Genomic DNA, 20,978 nt, shown 5'->3' on the forward strand with positions numbered 1-20,978 from the left:
TCACTCAACCACAGTGACTCAGTTCTGGAAAAAATATTAACCCTGAGTCCAGGAAAAAAAAAAACCAAAAAACCCTTTTGACAGCCAAATTGCATCTCAAGCTAAGATTCAGAGAACAAGACTGCAGCCCAAAATAAGAATTTCCCTGTGCAGAACAGGCCTTTTGTGTGTGTTCCAAAGAAAATGGCATTACTGCCTCCCATCTAAAAACATCTTTATCCACTCAAGCAGCTCTTCACAATGACTGAGGACACAGAATTGCTTATTAATGTGTGAGGGACTGCAGACTGGAGATGTGGGGTCCCAGAGTGAGAGTGTTCTTATCTGGGTCTTTAAAACTGAAACACAGTGTAGTCTTGCCCTTTGTATATGTTGTTTACAAAGAAATTGTGAATAAAGATATAACAGCAGAAAAAGTTCTGTTCTCCCAGGACCTTGATCCATTTAATTTAATACAATTTTCTCCTTAACAAACTCATAATTCCTTGACACAGTAAAGATTTAAAAGCCTTTAGCTGGTGGTAGAATAGACACATTTTCTATGTTCTATGTTTTTTTTCCAGGTAAACATTTTCCAGATCTTTTCCATTTCTTTATCTGCTAACACAGGTGACAGGAGCAGGCTGAGTGAACTCCAGGCTGGGGAGTGGGACAGCTCCAGATGAAAATTATTTGAACTGGTAAGAACCTCTCATTCTGCATATCAACAGCTGATTAGCTGGAAATTGATTTCCCTGTGATTAAAGAGGATGTAATAAAGGGTATTGCTGTCTTCCTCCTCCTATTAGCTCATTTGAAATCCTTCATATCCTTTGTATTTGTAATACATGCCTTTGAGGAACATTTTCATATAAATTGTATTTTAAGAGTATTACTTCCCCTCCACTGGTACGTGGAATATTGATGTGATCATTCCATTGCCATTTCCTTTGCACCAGGCAGCTGAGATTGGATCTGACATTCTGGCTGTCTGAAATGGGATTCCTGCCTCTTCCTTCCACCAACCAGGTGGAAAGCAGTCTAATTTCAGAGGTGTTCAGCAGTCCCACCTCTCAGCAAAGTACTTTTGAATCCCTGACCCTGCTTATTCAAGTGATTAAAAATGGACAAAAATATCCAATTTTACCCATCTGGATTGGAAATTCTGCATTCTATTGTCCCATGGTCTCATCCAGGTCAGGTAAATCTTCACTATATCCTTCAACTTTAATTTGGGTTGGGTGAATTTCGTCTTTGCTGGAAAAACCACCATTACCAAGGACTTTTCCTGGAAAAACAACCACTACCAAGGGCTTTTCCTGGGCCAGGAATTTGTGGAGCTGCTGGAGAAATTTGCTTTTGGCTTCCTGGCAGGTTTGGACACACCTCCAAACTACCAACCCATGTTACAACAACAAAAACCAAGGGAATATTCAATGCAAATAAATAAATTCAGTACATTTAACATACACAAACACACAAAAAAAAATTCAATAAAGACATGAAGGATTTTCAACCAGACTAATCTCCTCTCAAAATTTAAACTATGAATGGCAAAGCAAAACTTTGCAGGAACCAGAACCAGAATCTCTGAGGATTCTGAAATTCTCAGCATATTCTCCCCAGCACTGGATGGGGTTATCATACAGTAAAACACATGCCAGAAGGTTTCTGTCCCCACTGAACCTCTCATGGTGCACCACAGGCTTTTAGAAACTTGAAATATTATTTATCTGCTGGTTTTCTTTATGTGAATCAAGCAAATCCTGATTTCAGGCATTGGTTTTACCAGATTTTTACTTCTCAGTGATATCACCATCAATTTTTTTGCTGTTTTGATGGTCACAAAAGGAGGTATAGAGAGAAGTCCTTAGTACAAGCCTCATAAATACTTACTTTAAAATTTATGCCTATACTTCAGGAAACCTTCCACCTTGATTGAGTTCAAAGGCTGGAACTGAACCCAAAGTATTTTTTTTAAGTGTCCATTTCGAGCCAGCAGATGTGAGCAAGAATTGTGAGTTTATGAACAAATCTGGAAACACAATTTTTGAGCTAACTGCCTGGAGCAATTTCTGAAGCAATTTTCCACAGTAGAGAAGGAGCTCAGATGACTCATAGACTCTAAAACAATGTGGCTAAAACCACATTTCAAACCCTTTCTTGTTTCTATTCTTCTGCCCTGCTATATCTGTTGATTTGCATTTTTTCTGAAGTGCTCAATTTATATCTTGTAAAAGACTTCCAGAGTCTGATGCTATCTAGAGAGATGGAGGGAAGTTTGTGCTAACTTTAAATAGCACCTTATTATATGAACATCTGGAAATTCAGAAATGAGCTCTTCCTCACTAAAGTCATCAGGGCTCTTCAGAAATATCAGGGGTGCTTTTCACCCATTTCCTTTTCCATTACACACTCACACCTCCCAGGAGGATTTAAAAATCATAAAAGGTCTGGGTTGGAGGGGATCTTCAGGATCATTTCATCCCATTTCATGCCAGGGCAGGGACACCTTCTACTGCATCAAAACCTGCCTTGAAAAGCCTCTAAATGTAGGAAATAAAAGATTTTCAACTCCTTTTGTTGTTGTTGTTGTTGTCTGGCTGGGACACTGTTCATATATGGCTTTTTTGGGGTTTTGTTGGTTTGTTTTTGGTTGTTCAAGCACATAGATGGAAGTTGTTGGCTCTTTTTCTGTTCTCCTCCAAAATATACCCATGAACATTCTTTTAGACAGGAATTTCGTACTTCAATCTTTGCTAGAAAAGCTTCTTGGATATTTTCCTTCACCCAGTTCCATTCTGTTATCCATAAATACCATTATTTGCCAAAATTCCCACTTAACAGAATATCTATTTGTGCTTCATGGTCCTTTAAAATTTCACTATCCTTGTTCTTCTCAGACTCTTTTTCCCAGTTTTGCTCCAATGTATTCCAGAGTGAAAAATTAAGGTATGTTTTATTATTTCAGTAATATATTTGTAGCTCCTCAGCAGTTCTTTATTTAACCTTTCTGATGCTGAAACCTTTTTAAAAATACATAATTTACTTAAGTACATGTTGCTTCTTTATGAAGGAGAAATTAATCAAGAAGTTGAGAGCCACTGAAAAGATATTATTTACGAGACAAGGACTTTAGAAGAAAAAGGAAAACAGAGCCAGGTGAGAAACCTGCTTTAAGATAAATATTTCCAAACCAATTTTTTTTTTTTTTTTTTTTTTTCTGCCATCATCCATCCAGCTATTACCTCAAGACATAAATTCCTGACATTCTGGCTACCTAGTGTTCTGTTGTCAAACACACAAGGATTAGCAGAGGAGTAAATCAGTGTTCCAGCAGCACAGCAGGCTCTGCTCCTCCCAGGGAGACAATTATCCACAGGTTCCTTCCAGAGATGGATTACCCAGGAAAAGCTGGATGTGTGCAGAGGCCATCTGAGGTTTCCCCTACTGCTCAACAAAGAAATAAATCTTAGTGGTGCTTTCCTTTTTCCAAAATCAGGATTTGGGGAAAGCAGAAATGGGTGGTTCTGCATTAGCCTGGCAGCCTGATAAACAATATAAACAACAATAAAAGATGGAGCAGGAGCTGGATGTGCTCTCCTTAATGCACATTTTATTAAAGACCCAGTGGATGCTGATAGCAGGAGAATCATCCATGATGTTTGTACAATTAGACAAACCAAAGCCATGGGCTGAGTGTCTCTGCAGATGAAGCCTTGTCTTTAATCTGCTAAGGATGTTGTTATTCCTTTCTGCTCTGACAGAGGTTGTTATCAGATAACAAAATCCACACACCACAGAAAAAAATTCTTGAGATTTTCTGATGCACAGAATCGCAGAAATTTCTAGAATTATTTCCAGCAGAACAGAAGGGGCTGAGATTGTGAATACACATAATTGTACCTCTCCAGATGTTTGCACAATAGCTAAAATCCACACAGCAGTACTGCAGAGGGAGGAAATGACCATGCAAAACCAAATTTGTTTGGGCTCTTTTTAGTTCCAACCCTTCCTGTTTTGTTTCTTTTTTGTTTGTTTTTTTGTTTTTTTCTTTTCTTCAGGAGTTGATGAATGCAGTCACCCCTTGTGTCTGCAAGGGGAGGGAAATTTTTCACACCACAGAAGGTTTTTAAGCACAGATCAGTGGCATTTGTGGTGGACTGTGGAATCTGAGAGCTAAACACCTCTTTTATCATGGACTGTACAAATGCACTTCTTACCCAAAAACCTAAATTAGGTTCCAAAACCCAAAAAAGGTACTCTGAGTCCCTTCACCCATTCTGGAGCAATTTTATTTGCTACTCATTTTATTCTCTACTCATTACTTTCTCCCAGAATTATAGCAAGAGATTCATTTCTTAGCCTTAACCTTCCATTTACAGCAGATTCTTTTTTGCCTACAAGTCTTAAATCAGCAGTTGAATCTTTGAGTGGTTACCAGCAGGCCCATGTACAAATTGAGAATATATTTATATGCAAAATGCTATAACACTTTTCCAGTGTTCTCCAATATTTATAACCAAGTGGAAAATATGTTTAAAATTATATCAAATATTCCAGAGTGTTTTCTGCAGTGCATTGTATGATTTGTTTCAAAGATACTGTCTAGTATTTTCTGAGATGGGCTGCACAGGAAATAGGAAAGTGTGCAGGAATTTACCTTTCTCACTCCTGTTTATTGAAACTCAGAATGTTCTGTTTGATCCATTACACTTATCAGTAATAGTCTGAATTACACTACATAATTTATCTCCCCTGGATAGGATTGAAAAAGACAGGTTTTATTCAAGCTAAAGCACATGGCATCTTCTGCTTACCCATTTCCTCAAAATGCCATCTAAATTCTTAATTTATATTCCAAAATCTCTGTCAGTTTTCGGTCTTCCATCTTCATAAAACAAAAATTACACACTGCTTTCTATCATTTCTGAGATGAAAAAAGAAAGCCTTATCTTGCTTTATCTATTGGAAATGAACATCCTCAGTTTAATTTAAACCCTCCTCTTCCAGTAGGAGCAGCTTACCAAGTCACTGAGATCAAATCAGACTCTCCTTTGCCTCCCAAAAATAACATTGACATGTCAGATCATGCAATCAAATCCTGTTTGCCTCACAAGGAGGCTGATAAACTAAATATGATATATAAACTTCAGGGGACAAATAACAAGCTGATGCTCCTGGAGGGCTCCTAACAGGGTAGAATTTTCTATTAAAACTTTTTGAGCCCAGGTATTCCACCCAAAAGGAAACAAGACCTGCTTTAAAACTGAAAAGAAATTCTGCTAATTTACACAATATAAATAATATATTTTTTTTAAAATAATTTTTCCTTCTTCAAACCAAGCTGTGAGACTCCATGGGCAGCTGCTTTAGTAAAAGCTTCTTTTAATTCCATCTACACCTTTCCATGGAATTGACTTTTTATGCTGAGATATGACATTTCAAGCAAAAACACATGATATCCCATGTCCCATTTTCCAATTAAAGGAAATCCTGTTAAAAAATATCTTTCAAAGGACTCTAAATCAAAACAACAACAACAAAACAAAAGAAATAACAAACCAAAACCCCAAAGAGCCAACCACATATACACATATAGATGCATATATATATACATATAAATCTGTACATTCACAATACTTCAAAGATTCCATTTAGACAACAAATTTAATATCCTGCCTACATGTGGTGCACCCAAAGAACTGAGGTTTTAAAGAATTCCCCTTACCTGAAGACACTTTGAAAAACTCAGCTCCTAACAAATTAGGGAAGATGGGAAATCCCCTGAAGCCTTGATGATATTGCTGATGGAATTTTCTCCAAAGAAACAAATTCCTTCCCAAGCTGGCTGGGGAGGAAGGGCCTTGTTGTCAGTGGTGAAAGTGCTGAGGGCATTTTTTAAGGGGTGAAAGTGCCTTCAGCTGGGTCATTCTGCACCCAGGAGGAAATCAGAGCACTCTGCAATCAGAGCTGGCACAGAGAAACAACACCAGCCTTGTTTCTGCTGGGTGGAACAGAGTCTAACCCTTGGAACTGTGCTCAGTTTGTTTGGTTGGTGTTTTGGGGTTTTTATTGGGGGGTAAGGTTGTATTGGAAGTGTTGGTGCTGCACTGTTTAGTGTAAACTTTATATTAAGTTAATAAATAAGCTGCCAGGTATTATATATGCTTGAAAAAAGGAAAAATTTGTACTGATCCAACTCTGTAGAGGAGTGACAGTGAGTTGGGAGCTGGGAAGGGGATTGTCCCCAGCAGATGGGGCAGGGAAGGGTTCCCACTGCTGACAGGAGCTTCACACACTCTGCTCAGCCCCACAGCTTCATCCCAGTGCTGGCAAAACTCAAAACAGCTTCTAAAACTTTCTGATCAAACTTAGACCTTATTACTTCTCATAAAAAAAAAAAAAAAAAAAAACAAACCAAAAAAACCCAACAAAACCAGACACCAAAAACCCAATCTATTTTAAAGTTTTCTCCTCAGAAGCTCTCAGAGCCATCTCCCCACTCTGCTAAAAGCAAAGCTTTTACCTATTGCTGTCCCAGAGCCTGACAGCCAGCAGTCTGCAGAAACTGGTGATTATTTCTCTTTTAAGGCAGGAACATGATGCCTTAATGTTATAATGAGGCCATGGTGAGAAGTCAAGAGTCCAGCAAAAAGCTCTGCTATCTCCAATTCCCCCCAGCAGCTCTCCTGGACCTGCTGCAACTTCCAAAAATCGATGGCAACAACCTTCTGGTTATCTCAGGACAGCCTGAGTCAGACCATTACTACCACCAGCACAGACTTCACTGCCTTTTCTCCAGCAGTTAATCCCATTAGGGGAAATCTCTGGGCTTCCAGATATTAGAAGTGCATTTTTGACAAATTCTCCCGAAAATTCTCCCTCATTTCAGCACTCCCCATCTCCTTCATGGTTCACTGGAAAGGCAGAAATCCCCTGGGAATACTCTGATTTCCCTTCAGTTTGTCTCTTCCATGAGTTATGTATTTTATCAAGGCATTAAAGCACACAGGGACAATTCAGACATTTCCAAGACAAGAGAAATTAGGGTAAGGGGAGATAATGCAGCCAACATGATTCCTGTCACTTCTGTCTGAGACAGCCCTGCATGACAACATGACTCAGAGCATCACTTTTCCTCCAGTCACCTTCTCTGCCAAAGATTTTAGTGCAGGCAGCAAGGTGCCAGTGCTGAGGTAAATGTCAGAGTAGCAACTGCTTCATTCCTGGAATTTTTCTAATTAAACCACATATTCTTCTTTATTATTCTGAAGATCATTTTCCTCTCTCTAACATGCAACTTGCCCTGAATTTCTGCCTGGATGGCCATTTAAAGCTGCATTCCTGAGCTGTGTGGAGCTCTGTTGTCTGGTGTGGGCTGAATCAGGTGTCAAAAAGGATTTTGGCAAACCAGAAATTATTCAGGAGTGAGAAATGAGGGCAAACCCCTGTATTTGATTCCTCCAGGCTGGGTCACTGAGCACAGAAAGCCACCACCTGTGGTGGCCATGGAATGGCTACTCTTGTCCTCTGTGATATTTAGATTAAGATGTTTATAGGAGAAGCTCCCATTAGAAGAGGTCTGAAAACTGAAAATTGAAGTATATTGGAAGAAAATTTAATTAGGATCTTTTAGTTCATCAGAGGGCTGTGGAATGAGTGTGAATGAACTTACAGGGCTACAGAGACTTGTAGCTCCCAGAGGAATATGACTCTACAACTTTCCTTCAACGTTTATAATGAAAATTCAGCTGCAAAAAAAAAAGTGTGATAAACCTAAATTGAACTGAAAGCAGCATATCTAATTTTTACAGTCTAGTTACTGCTACTATCAAATATTCATTTCTCCCAACAAGCAGGTAACTATGGCAACAAACACACCATATCTGTATGAAGAGGTGCCAAGAAACAAAAAATAAAAAAAGAGTGAAAATCTTTACATTTATCTCAGGTTTTTTAACCTTCTTCAGAATTACCAGCACAGCTATCAACTATATAAAATATCTGCAAAGATTAATTCAGTAAAATATTAAGAAGACACTGAACAACACAATGGGAAAGATCCCATTCCTCTCTGAAAACTGCAATCAAAAGTAATTTCCAATTAAAATACTTTCTGAGGAGAAGAAGAAAATTAATTTAAATTTTAGCTCTAGGACGAAAGGAGAACGAGCAATGCCATGTTTCATTTTCCTCAGCCTGTCACTTCAATTCTCTTTTGAGGAGGACTTATTTTCAGATGATATAATTACAATCCTGAAACGGCAGTTTTAAATATACAAGACAGATGTTTATTAAGTTGAAATACATTTGGGATAAAATTTATTATTTCCCTTTGCTGTGGAAGCAAAGGGTGGATTCTGGGCCTTTTTTTCTGTTGCAGTTCCTTAAAGCTGGAATATTTCCATGGCTGTTAATGGAATTATTTCCCATTTTAAAGTCTCCCTGCCATGGCACTACCACACATCTCTCCTGCAGTGTGAGTTTTGCCTGATCTAAACCTATTTTAATGTTTATGCAGGGCATAAACATCCCAATATAAACACTATAAAGAAAAATTAAGTGGCAAAAATATTCAACAATTATGCTGAAACCATCTCATGTGGGGGTTGTAGTTCAGGATTCTTAATGTCATTAAATGAGCAGTGTCAGGCAAAATATTCTGAAGATATCAAAAGTTTTTTGCCAAAGAAGAAAAGTCACCATTCATAAATGCTGCTCCCTGTACCATCAGCCTACAAGGGATAATTCACATTTCAGCATTTGAGATCTGTTTGGGGATGGTGGGATAATACAGCACAAACTTAAAGTGTTTACAAATTACTTTTCTGAGTGAACAATATCTTCCCTTAAAAGTGATTTATCTCTGGTCTCCAGGGACTCAGCTCATACCTGTTCTGCAGGGAGAATGATGCTTTATGGATTTCCTCTCAAGGAAATAAAGTTTGCTTTGGGGAAAAAAAAAAAAAAAAAAAAAAAAAGAAAAAAAAAAAAAGAAAAAAATTTAAAAAGGAAGATAAAAGCCATAGTACAAGACTGATCAAATTAAAAATGTCACAAGCAAATCAGTCCCCTGGGGAACTCTCAGCTGTATCAAACAAGCACAGAAAGAGCCAGGCTGGACCCTCTGTGCTGAAGGGAACTTTGTCTCTACACTAATCCACCAAAAAAGGGAATATCTTCATTTATGCCTCAGGTTTGGAGCTTCTGAAGGGTTTAGATGTACAAAACATGGGTGTAATGGAGAACACTTCCAGGTAAAAACAGACTCAGAGGCACCACTCTCTCACTAGGATGTTATTTAATTAAGACTTTAGTTTTTGAGATTTATTTAATAGAAAAAAATTAAAAACAATCAGGCAAAAAGTTTTGTGAATGTTTTACAAGTGGAACATCAATGGATCCTCCAGTCCAGAAAGGATAAGAGGAGAATTTGATTAACATGACTCATTATGTTTATTCACATTCTGCCTTCTCAAATTACCTTTTAATTGATGCACTGGGTATAGAAACAGAAAACTAAAAATTAATCTTATCCATGTAGACTAAGAGGGCTTTTATTTTAGCCTTGAATAGAGTTTTGTAGAACTCTACAGCACAGACTGAAAACTGGAAGTTGGACACACACACATTTAATTAATGTTATTGTAATTAGATAGCACAAAAGAGAGTTAAATTTGAGTTGAATTTGGAGAGAAATGCATTTCCCAATTGATGGCATTAAGATACAATCTTCTACAACCAGCATATTTTAAATTATTTTTTGCTACATGCACTCTAAAAATAGAAAGTCATAAGAAAACAGGAAAGATAAAAGAAAGTGAAAATAAAATGAGAAAGATGTGTCTGTTGTCTGATGACATTTGGGGAATCAAAAATAAAGTCCCATTGGTGCTAGAGGAATTATCCCAAAATAACACACCAGGAAATTGGAATTATCCTAGCAGAACTAAAAATAACCACCTGCATATTTGAAAATACCCTTTTCATGTTTAAAAAAAATATTAAAAAAATCAGATGAAGCACCTCTGGGGTAACTCATTATTGAGTCCCAAGTACTCCAATTTGCAACTCCACCAAATGAAGCCATTATTCCTACAGTGACTTTGAAGTAATTCCATTTATTTTCAGTGCTAACTCTACTTGATTTGTGCTGGTTGTAAACTGACCACTTCCAGATATTTTCCTTTCTGCTCTCTTCAGCACTGAGCATGCTGAAAGAATTGATACTTGTATTAAAAAGTCAGTCTTTGAAGATAAAATATCCAAAAGTTTTGTTTCTAAGCATTAACTCTGATACACTTCTATAGCAGGAAGTTCACCTTGTCCATGCAGCAAAAACTGTTTGGAAATGAGAAATTTTCTGAGGAAAAAATGGGATTAATCAATAATGACACACTTCTACCTTTTGGGATTCCTTTGGTGCCTTTTTGTATTCCTTGGCCCCAAGCAAGGGCTGAAAATCTCTGCCAGGGAGAATCTTTCAGATTTTTCTCACCTTTTGGCACCTCTTAGTCTACATGGATAATGTTAAATTTTAGTTTTCTGTTTATGTACTCACCCACCTCTTTCCCTGAACTGAAACCACTGCCCCCAACATCTACAAAATGAGCTGTGTGTCCCCAGTCTGGAATTTCTAAATGTTACTGTCTTCAGTCATAGATGAACTTTGAAGATCATCCTGCTCTGAGTTCTAGCACAATATGTGCAAGCAATTAGCAATTTTTAGCAATTAACCTGCTCCTCTGCAAAATCTGCAACTGGAGGTTTTTTATATTTTAAATCCACTACTTCTTTTCCCCTCTTAGCCATTTATCACAGTGGGATTTTCACTTCTCAACATCTATCCAGCTAATATTCTTCTCTCTCTCACTTTTTTCTTTAATAAAGAAATTCTCACAAAAAAAAAAAAAAAAAAGAAATAAAAGACATTTCCATTATCAGCCTCTATTCAAAATATGTGGGCAGCTGATATCATGTTTTGTGTCACTCTTTGTAAGTGCCTTGAAGATGATTTTTAAAATCTCTCTGCAATACATCAGTGTCAGAGAAACTCAGGATGTTTGGATGAGTGACATTTCTAGAGGATCAGCAAACTATCTGCCACAGGAGATAGTGATACCCAAACTCCTAACCCAAAACATCAGAGGGAGAATATAAATATTTCTTCGTGCAGCTACAGAGAGCTGCAGGTTGGAAAAATCACATTCATCTTGTGGGAAAAGTGGAGATTTTGTAAGAAGCAAACCATGAGAATTAGAATGGCTGGAGCCACCAAAAGTTTAGAATCCCCTGAGTCCATAACACACTTGGAGAATGAAGAGCCAGCAGCCCACCTAAGAAATAAAACCAAGATCCTAATGAAGAACCAGGAATGCTCCTTCTTCCCTCCTAGTCAGAGTGAAATACAGACAGAGCAAGAAAAGATTCCTTGTCAGATATCTTGGGATTCCTTGGAGAGGAAGGAAATGTCCTTGTCTTTGAGTGGCAATTTATCCCACCTGCAAGCTCCAGGTTAAAGGGTTTGACAAGGACATCCAGCAATTATCCCAGATTGTATTGGATGGAACCATAAAGGAGCTCCTACATGTGGATGTTGGTCAGCAGAGCTGCAGGAAAATCAACTTTAAATACAATTTTACATCCCACTAAGAAGCACTTTCAATTTCTGTGTCCATTTTTCCATAAGTCACATTATATTTGGAAGAATTTTTTTTCTCCCCACTTCTAAAATTTAAGATATTATGGGCTATGGAGTATTCCCTGAAAAGAGACAAAAGGCCCATGAGTTTTCCTCAGACTCAAGACTTTCTGCTGCTTATGTTTACAAGCATCAGAAACCAGAATGTAAGAAATGCATTAACCAGGGGGAAATGGTGAATACCTTATTTATTTTGTGTTTGAAGCAGAAATAAATAAGAGATATTTCTGTATCTGTTACTAAAACCCCTTAAACCATAGAAACTGAGGTACAGCTCTGGAGTTTTCCACCCTGCAAAACAAGTTAAAGGTGTGCAAGTGGGAATTCTGTCAGAGAAGACAAGACAAAATGATACAATTATTCCAACTCAGAGCTGATATGCTCCAAGGTGTATGTTTTCCCACAATTGCTGTAAATATGAATATTTTAGAGGTTAATATGAAGATCAAATGTGGAATGCATTTGCTGTAAAGATTAATATCTTTTCATTAAAAATGAGAGTGCACTGTTGGTTCAGCATTTGCATTTAGATCGAGTAGGTAATAAGTGTATTGACTGCTTAAGACACCTAGCTCCAAAATGGGAAATATGACTGAAAAAGGGTGGTGTCCACATGCAGAAGTGGACAAGATTTTTCTATTTTCCACTGCTACCCCTTCAGAGGAGTTCAGCCCTTTGAACCCAAGCTCTGTGATTTACTGATTCCAGCAGAGCTGGTTCATGCTGTAAGGAACATTCCTGCCCCTGCAGAATTCAGTGTGCTGCTGAATATGGATCAGGGGGATGCTGCTGAATTGAAAAATTGCCACCCACTGCACAGCCATGCATCACTCTCAGCCAGGAGAGGCACTGGCTGGGTGTTAGACTCTGCTTTTTGCTGGAGGGGTGGTTTAAATCCCTTTAGAGCCTTTGGTTAGGAGGGAGGTTCAGCTGGTTTTTGCAGAGTCATAAAATAGGGTTGGGACCTGTGGACACTGTTCAGTCCAAGCCCCTGCCAAGGAATGTTGTATTCAAAAAGGAAAGTGTCCAGGTGAGGTTGGGATCTCTCCTGGGAAGCTGTTCCAGTGCTCTGCTCCTTCCAGGGAAAATTCTTCCTCATGTGGAGCTGGAACCTGTTGTGTTTTAGTTTATGGCCATTGCTGCTTGTCCTGCAGCTGAACACCACCAAAGAGTCTGGGAACATTCACTTGGTGCACACCTGGGAAGGATTTGTAAGGATTGATGGGGTTCCCTCCCAGCCTTCCCTTTCCAGAGCAACCAGACCCGGCTCCTGCAGCCTCCCCTTGCCAGGGAGAGGCTCCAGACCCCAAACCATCCTGTCACTGTGGGCACATCACACAAGCACACCTCCAGACCCCAAACCATCCTGTCACTGTGGGCACATCACACCAGCACAGGCTCCAGACCCCAAACCATCCTGTCACTGTGGGCACATCACACCAACACACCTCGAGACCCCAAACCATCCTGTCACTGTGGGCACATCACACCAACACACCTCGAGACCCCAAACCATCCTGTCACTGTGGGCACATCACACCAGCACAGGCTCCAGACCCCAAACCATCCTGTCACTGTGGACAGATCACACAAGCACTGTGGGCTGATGTTTCTCACAGGTTTCTCACAGTTGATGGCAAAATCCTTTCAGTTCCTTTTTCCCAAGTCATAAAGAGAGGGAAAAAAAAATAATTTATGATTTGAACCATGGTGGATTGATGCACCAAGGTTGGTTCAAACGGCCACAGAAGACAGCAGCTGCTTCTTGAGCTTGTGGAAGACCAGCAGTGTCAGAACACACATTTTCCTCCCCCCAGTCCAGCCCAGGGTCTCCCACAAGCACAGAACACCTGAACTGGTGTCCTTGAGGTGTTTCAAACACCAGCACACACATCAGCGTGCAGCAGACAGCTCAAACCATTTGTTAACTTGAACTCAAATTAAGCACAGCAGTTCCTATCCAAAGCAAAAGCAGGTTACTTCTCAAACTGTGAGAAGTAAATATTTCACTTAAGCAACTGTGGTGACAGCATTTTTTTTAGTACTTTAGTCATGAAGCTTATACAAATGCCAGTTACTTTCCCATAGAGCAGAGGAGTCTGTGGCACTGGCAAAACTGCATTGTGGGCAAGCAGAAAACCCAATTCCTGACCCATTAAGGAAATTTCAGAGTTGATCCTACAAGATCACAAGTGTTTCTTCACTTTTGCACATGAGGAGCATTATTTTCCTTTCACTGCAGGGAAATGTCACTTTGAACTGGAGTCTCCATCCCTGAAATTTAGGACATTTCCTCAAGGTTTCTTTCCAACTTCTTCCCCTCCTCCTGTTTTTCTTGGTTTTTTACTCTCTCTCCCTGTTGTGCTCTATTTTGTGTCATTTAGACCATATACTTTGATGGAGGGCATCCTTCTCCTCTGAATTTATGAATCAAAATGTATTCTCCAACGGATACCTGGAGGTATAATTTGCCCCCTAACACTCTTCAATCTTTATTACTGACACATTCAAGGATGCCTAACTCCCACAAGGAAAAAAAAAAAAAAAAAACCAGCCCACATTAATCTTCAAAAATGTGTCCTTACCTGCCTTCTGAAAATGAAAATGGATGTTCTTTGAGAAATTACCTGAGTTTTGCTTTAAACCCCCAGGATCATGCACTTTTGGAAACAATTTGGAATCTGCTGGTGTATAAATACAAATTCTGCACTGTGCTGTTTCCTTGGGGGCAGGAAGTATTCCCTCATTCCTGCAGGATGGAATTTGGGGGTTCCTGTACCCCCTCTTTGTTCAGACAGGACAGAAGGGGTTTTTGGAGGGGATACCCCATGATGGAAACAGCTCCAAAGCAGCTCCATCACCCATTCCTGCCCCATCAAACACCCAGGCAACTCCTAACAGGAACCAGCCCAATCTCCAAATTCCCCATTTAGCAACAGACTTAATAAATGAGAGCCAAAGAAAAAGAAATTTTGAGGACTTGTAGGAATTTAAAAAAAAAACAACTTCACTTTGTGTTGATCCTGCATAGCTAAGATGCATAGATGCATTTGACAAGAAAAAAGTTAATTCTTTTCTTTCTCCTTTTAAATTTTGTTTTGTTTTGTTTTAGAAGAGTCTACTTATAAATAACTTTTTGTTTCCTGATAATACTTTAGAAATAAAAATATTCTTTCATTTCCATCTCTTAATATTATTAATATAGATGTATATTAATGCATACTAAGATTCTCCTACATGTATCTTGTATTAAAAAACTGCTCTCTAGATGTCCAACTTTATTTCATTTTAGAGTAAAAACCTCAATTTTGATTCTTTTCTCTTGAACAAGAATTTCTAGGATATGCCATGGCTCCATTTCTGAAGATGCTGAAGCATGGAAAAACAATATGGACCATCCAGTATGGGCAAAACCTGCCAGATGTTTTCTATGTTTACATCTCAGTGCCTCCCACTGGGTAAAACCTCCAGGCTCCTGTTCCCTCTGATGCACAAACATGAAATCAATCATACTTATAATGAAAAAAAAAAAAAAGGCCAAGACCACTCCTCAATTTATATTCAGCTAATTTGTCTTAAATGCAACAAAGAGTTTCCCAAAAGCATCGAGGACCAAGGAGTGGTAAATGTTACAGAGAGATGCAAAATAGGAGTCATTTTAGTCAGTGTTTTAACATGCTTTGAAAGTTCATATAAACCTCTGGTGAATATACACATTAATGATGAAAAATGTTTTTTTCCATGTCCATTCTAGAGAATTTTTTACTTTAATTCAGCTTCTTAATTGGTGTCTGGGGCTGCTACAGTTTTAAAGAGCACGCCTACAATCACTGGCAATTATTGACCCAGATAAAGGTTTGAGTCAAACCCAGGAGAAGCTGCAGGTTTGACTGGAAATCATGAATCATCATTGACCAGGAGCAGATTTTGCAGTGTCTGGACCCATTCCATGAGCAGACACCTTATTCCCCAAGCAGGAATCCAGTCAGGCATTTCCTCCTCCTGAACTACTCAGACATTTCTCCTCCACTATTTACTCCCCACCTCACACAGACAATTTTTAATAATAATTCAATTTCATCAGCCAAACAGAAATACATCAGAATTATACAAATAACATCACTATGGAATTGGTACCCGGATTTTTTTTTGCTTACCAGAAGAAAATCATTAGGCAGCTTGTTTCTAAAAGCTGCAATTATGGTTAAAAATAGAAATTATACATCTTTTACCATTAATGGCAACTCCACAGATCTGAAGAAGGAGCCTTGACCACAACTTTCTACTCAAGATATAAACAGGAAGGGGAGGAGGAGACATGACAACATGAGACTGGATTTTAATTGCAGATAATTAATTGTAGTGCTAAAATTGTGCACATTTTGGCTTGTAAACCACTCAGATTTGGCTTGTAAACCAGTCAGATCACAAAAACTACTCTGGAATTTCAACAGATTGCAGCTTGTCATTTCACCTTCAAAGTAAAGGAGTGGAATTGATTATTACTAAAAATCATGAGGAATTCTGCTTTCAAGATAGATTACCCAGCCATAACACCCATTCAACTGAGGCCAGGTTTCTTGCATGGAGACAGAATCATTATTTCATGAATCACCAGTGACCTCTGGAAAAGCACTGGGAAAAGCAGCCACGTTCATTCCCTTCCATTGATTTTCTAATTTTGAGTAAAATGGTTTAATCTGGGGAATGGTTATCTATGAGGAATAAAAATACCTAAAAGTGTCTTTAGAAAACAGTGAAAGGCTTTTAAACTGAAACAATGAATTTGGAAGGGAAACTTGAGGGAAGAAAAGGTAGTGATTTTATGAACTTTAACTTTGGCACCATGCTGTGGCCAGCCAGCCAAATATAAATAAAATTTGAATCTCTTTAAATTTAAAAACAGACCTACAGGCCTAGGCTTTAGTTTTATTGTATTGTGTGCCTGATGTCTGTGCCTGATGTACCCATGAAATACTTGCTGTTGGAAAAGCCTGTAGAAAAACTACCCACTTTAGAAAGGGAAATGCATGGGCAGCACTTTCATCTGGTAAAATGAAAAACACTGTGCTGAATATTGAGAACACTGGGCAGTCCTGAGTCTAATCAACCTAGAAGACAAGCTCAGTGACTCAGCTCACACCTGAAACACCCTGCAAGAACAGAATTTGGATGTCTCCAGGAATCTGATTTATAGAGTAACTCCTTTTGGTGCCAAGATTTTATATATTCTGGTGTCTAAACCTGTGGATTAACAGATTGCCTCTATTTTATTATCTGCTGAACATTCAGTGATCATACCTAAGCTTTCTTTGCCATCAATTTATGGTCTCATAATGTTAATGAGCACAGATTTTGGCACTATGGCAATTCACCTAAACCCCCTGAGAATCACCTGTTCCTTTCCTACCCTGTTTTATATTTTCTTTTTTTCTACTATGGGGTATCAAGTTAATTAGTGAATTTAATGAAGTAATAAAAATATTTTCAGAAATATATAGAGCACTAAACGAATAATCTCAGAGTGAGCTACATGCACAATTAGCTCTGGGTGTTAATTATTAACTTTAAGTTGAATTCCACCTAATCCTGATATCCTCTCTCTCACCACACAACACTAAATGTCTCGCACAGAAATCTTGAACTACAAGATTTATAAACACTGATCAGAGCTTAGAACTTCTTAGGTGTTATATTTTAGGCTATAGGTGAGTGGGGAAAAGGATAATGCAACATAGCTCCTTGTGCAGTGGAGAAGGAAAAGAGCATTATTTAAAGAAACACTACACTTTATATAGAGTAGTATGTGAAAAATCAAATAGAAAAGACTCTCTGGTCCAAGAAGGCAACACCTCTTTGAAAACATGCTTTCTGCAAAACACCACGAGACACTCACACGGCTCTCACACCCCCTGCAGGTGCATAATCATTGCTATAATTTCTTGTCCTTGTCCAAGGCTTCAGGGATGCTTTTTCCCTGGTTCCCAGCAGCATCCAACAACACTTCATTCCAACTAAGGAATAAACAAAACTCTTAAAAGATTTCCCAGAAATGAGCATGCGAATCCCCAACCCTCAGAACCTCCTCGCGCACGGCAGAGGAAAACTCGAGGCACAAGCAACAAATATGAGATGGAGAGAGTGCTGGCTCACCTCCCGGTCCAGCAGCACAGGGGACACCACGGTGACGATGTCCCCCTTCTCAGGGTCGATGTAGAACATGTTTGGGGAGGGTTTGGTGGGGGTCTGCCTGAGGATGTTGTAGCGCAGCAGCGCGTTGTCGGTGCCGGCGTCGTCGGCGTCGAACGCTGCCATGCGCATCACGGTGGTTCCTGGGGAGAGGGGAGAGCAGCAGGCACTGAGCAAAGCATCCTCTGCAGCTGGGCTGGGCTGCTGGGACAGCCAGTCTGCAAACACCTCACCAACACTCAGAGATGCTGCCCCTGGGGTTATATTGTGCTTGTGTTGGGATTATCTTCGCTCGTTACTCGGCCAGCACAAGTTGTGTGTGTGTGCCCCAACAGAAATTCCCTGTATCTCTGTGATTTGAAGCCATCCACTAACTAGCACATCCAACTGCATTCCACTGAATGAACTACATGTGTATCTCTTCCATTTTAAATTCTGCAGGCAGAAGGTGCACAGGTGGCTACAATGAAAACAATACTGAAATAACAGGAAGGTCTCTATTTGCACGGCAAAGTGTTGCAGTTCAAAATGTACTGGGTGTAATTCCTGTCAATAAGAAATGTCATAATTTTTATAGCCTACATTGTTCTAATTTCAATTTGTACAAATTTATGAGCTTATTTTATGAATATCAATAAGCCTCCATCTCTATTTCCCCACTGTCCTTCCAGTGCTCTGACAGGAAATTCCCTGAGCACACAGTTCTGCTGCAGAGGTAAATGTAGCTCCCTGCACAGATTCCTAAATGCTGTGCAGAGGAAAAACCTCAGTCTGCTTCTTTATCCCAGTTAATAGAGAGAGGATTGGGCTGCTGCCATTCCCATGGTCAGGTGGGGAGCACATCCTGCATCCCTGGATCAAGGATTTTCCTCTCCCCCAAGCAGGCAGCCCAGAGGCTGACACAGCATGAAAAATTCTGTCAGCATTTCCTCAGCTTTGTAGAGTACATTGAGAAACAAAGAAAGGGTAGAATGAGACACCTGGACTGAACTGTGAGATGCTCACCCCTACACCTAAGTGATTTCTTCATCAGTTCATCCATAATTGTAAATGTAAGCATTAGTTTGAAAAGCAATCTAACTAAACAATGTATGGTCACAGCAAGATTAGTTTCTGGTAATATGGAGCTGAAGACAGAATGAGATTCTACCCAATAACAAAAGAGCCATGAAAAAATCAAGAAATTAATTTCAATAGTGAATCAAGATTAAGTAACAGATTAGTTTGAGATATTAGCAAACTACAAAGTAAATAATCTAGGAAGGGGTCCAGTCTCTGGCCTAAAAATCCCAGCTGAAGCAATTGGTCACATTCTGGGATCTGCACCATTTCCACTGGAGTAACTTTCCATTATCTCGTGTGTGAGTCAGTGTCAGAGTGTGCCACAATTCCTTGTCACAGATTAATTCCTCTGTGGGAACTCACCCTTTCTCTTCCCCTCAGACTGGGCAAGTTTTGTTTTAAACTATCGTGGTCAACACATTTTAAAGACAGCATTTCCATTTCTTCATAGGTCTGTGAGACCATAGGACCTGTTTTCAATATTCACAGAGACTTCTGTGGAAAAATTACTATGAGAGGTTCAAACCTGATACAGACAGAGCCTAAGACATTAGACTGCAAGTGCCTCAATAACAGAAATATGTATCATTCATGTGCAGTGAGTTTATTTTTGTTCTGAAGGTCCTGGATTTAAAAAAAATCAAATAAAAATGAAATATTGTGGCAAAAATAAAAACAAGCCCAGTATCATTTATAGAGTGATATAACAACTGCCTGTTCACTGTTAAACAAACTCAACTGGCTTGTTTAGATACATATCTTCTCTTTTTTTTCCCCTCTTGTTGTAGTTCCCAGAGCACAAAGTGTTGCCTCTTCTTCTAGTGACCTTGAATATAAGCTCTCAAAGGTTTTATTTCATTGCTACTTCAGGCAGAGCTACCCCCTTGAGAAAAATAACAGAGACCTGACAGCGTGTTGGTTTTATTCAGCAGTGATTAAAGGTCAGACAGCTCAAAAAGAAGCTTACCACTGGATGCCATGCCATGTTTTCCAGTGCTACAAGATGATCCCAGCCCTGATATTTTCACCTACTTTGTGTTAGACTGATTCAGAAGAAAAGAGAAAAAAAACCTGCTTTCTTTGTAGAAGAATTAAGATTCACCCTCTTTTCACAAGTGCAGCACAGGGTGCTGTTTTCAGAAATTTATCACATTTTTGAGATTGTTTTTTTTTTTATATCAGTGTTAGGCAACATGTTTCACAAGGGTCTCCCAATCACAAGGTTTCAGTGAAACAAATAAGGACTAAGGCAAATCTTCAAGGGATCTTAAAGAGTGCTCAAGCTCAGGTGAAATTAAATGGGTTTCAGTGCATAATGGTTTCCTGAAGAATGCACTTTAATAAAATGTCATACTCAAGTACAGTAAAAATATTTTGAATATGAAGTTGCTATTATTATTAATCTATTAGATGAGTTGATGCTCAGCAGAGACTTGGAAGCTTATTACAATATATATTCAAGTAGAAATCCTATTTATAAAGTTGTCCTCCTGAAATATTTCTGATGATAAAACAGTGGAAGGCACATGTAAATTTTAAGATCTGATGTAAATCCCCTAATCTCTCATTACTCTGGCACAGAACTGGCTTAACACAATGGCTGAATCTGATTCTGATTTCCCAGCTGCACTTCTTTAACCTTTCAACTCACTAGACATTATCTTGTTCCCTGCAATCATTCCTTTGGTGCATACAGATAAGAATTCCAGCAACTCAGATGAGCAGGGCTTTACATTCATTTTGCATAGAGATGCCAGCTCCAGGAGGAAAGCTGGAGAGAATAAGATACATCATTTTTGTGTGCTTCTTCTCTCAAAAGTTTTGTGGTATTGGTTTGTGGCTAACAGCAAAGTGGCATTTAAATCTAATTTTAAAGTTATTCTATTCTCAAAAGTTCTCATTACGTGTAAAAATGCACATAAAATGTGGGGTTGTATTTAGATGTTGTTATGTATTAGTACAGGTTGTGTTTTTTCTGGTTTTTGTTTGGGAATCAATACAGAATACTGCCCCCCTATGTGAATCATATTTGTGGCTGATGCCT

General features: G+C 39.0%; 1 protein-coding gene across 3 annotated transcripts in view; it reads right to left on the bottom strand.

Annotated features, from left to right (window-relative positions):
* CDH13 (cadherin 13) overlaps window positions 1-20,978 on the bottom strand; it is a gene marked incomplete at its 3' end in the record, with an annotated part of 419,157 nt that overhangs the window by 104,746 nt on the left and 293,433 nt on the right. For all 3 annotated transcript variants that reach the window (XM_079316432.1, XM_079316433.1, XM_079316431.1), the window contains one exon: window positions 17,837-18,015. In XM_079316432.1, the coding sequence (XP_079172558.1) occupies window positions 17,837-18,015 (179 nt within the window). The remainder of the gene's footprint in view (window positions 1-17,836; window positions 18,016-20,978) is intronic.

The sequence above is a fragment of the Erithacus rubecula genome (assembly GCF_903797595.1).
Source record: "Erithacus rubecula genome assembly, chromosome: 12".
Taxonomy (NCBI): domain Eukaryota; kingdom Metazoa; phylum Chordata; class Aves; order Passeriformes; family Muscicapidae; genus Erithacus; species Erithacus rubecula.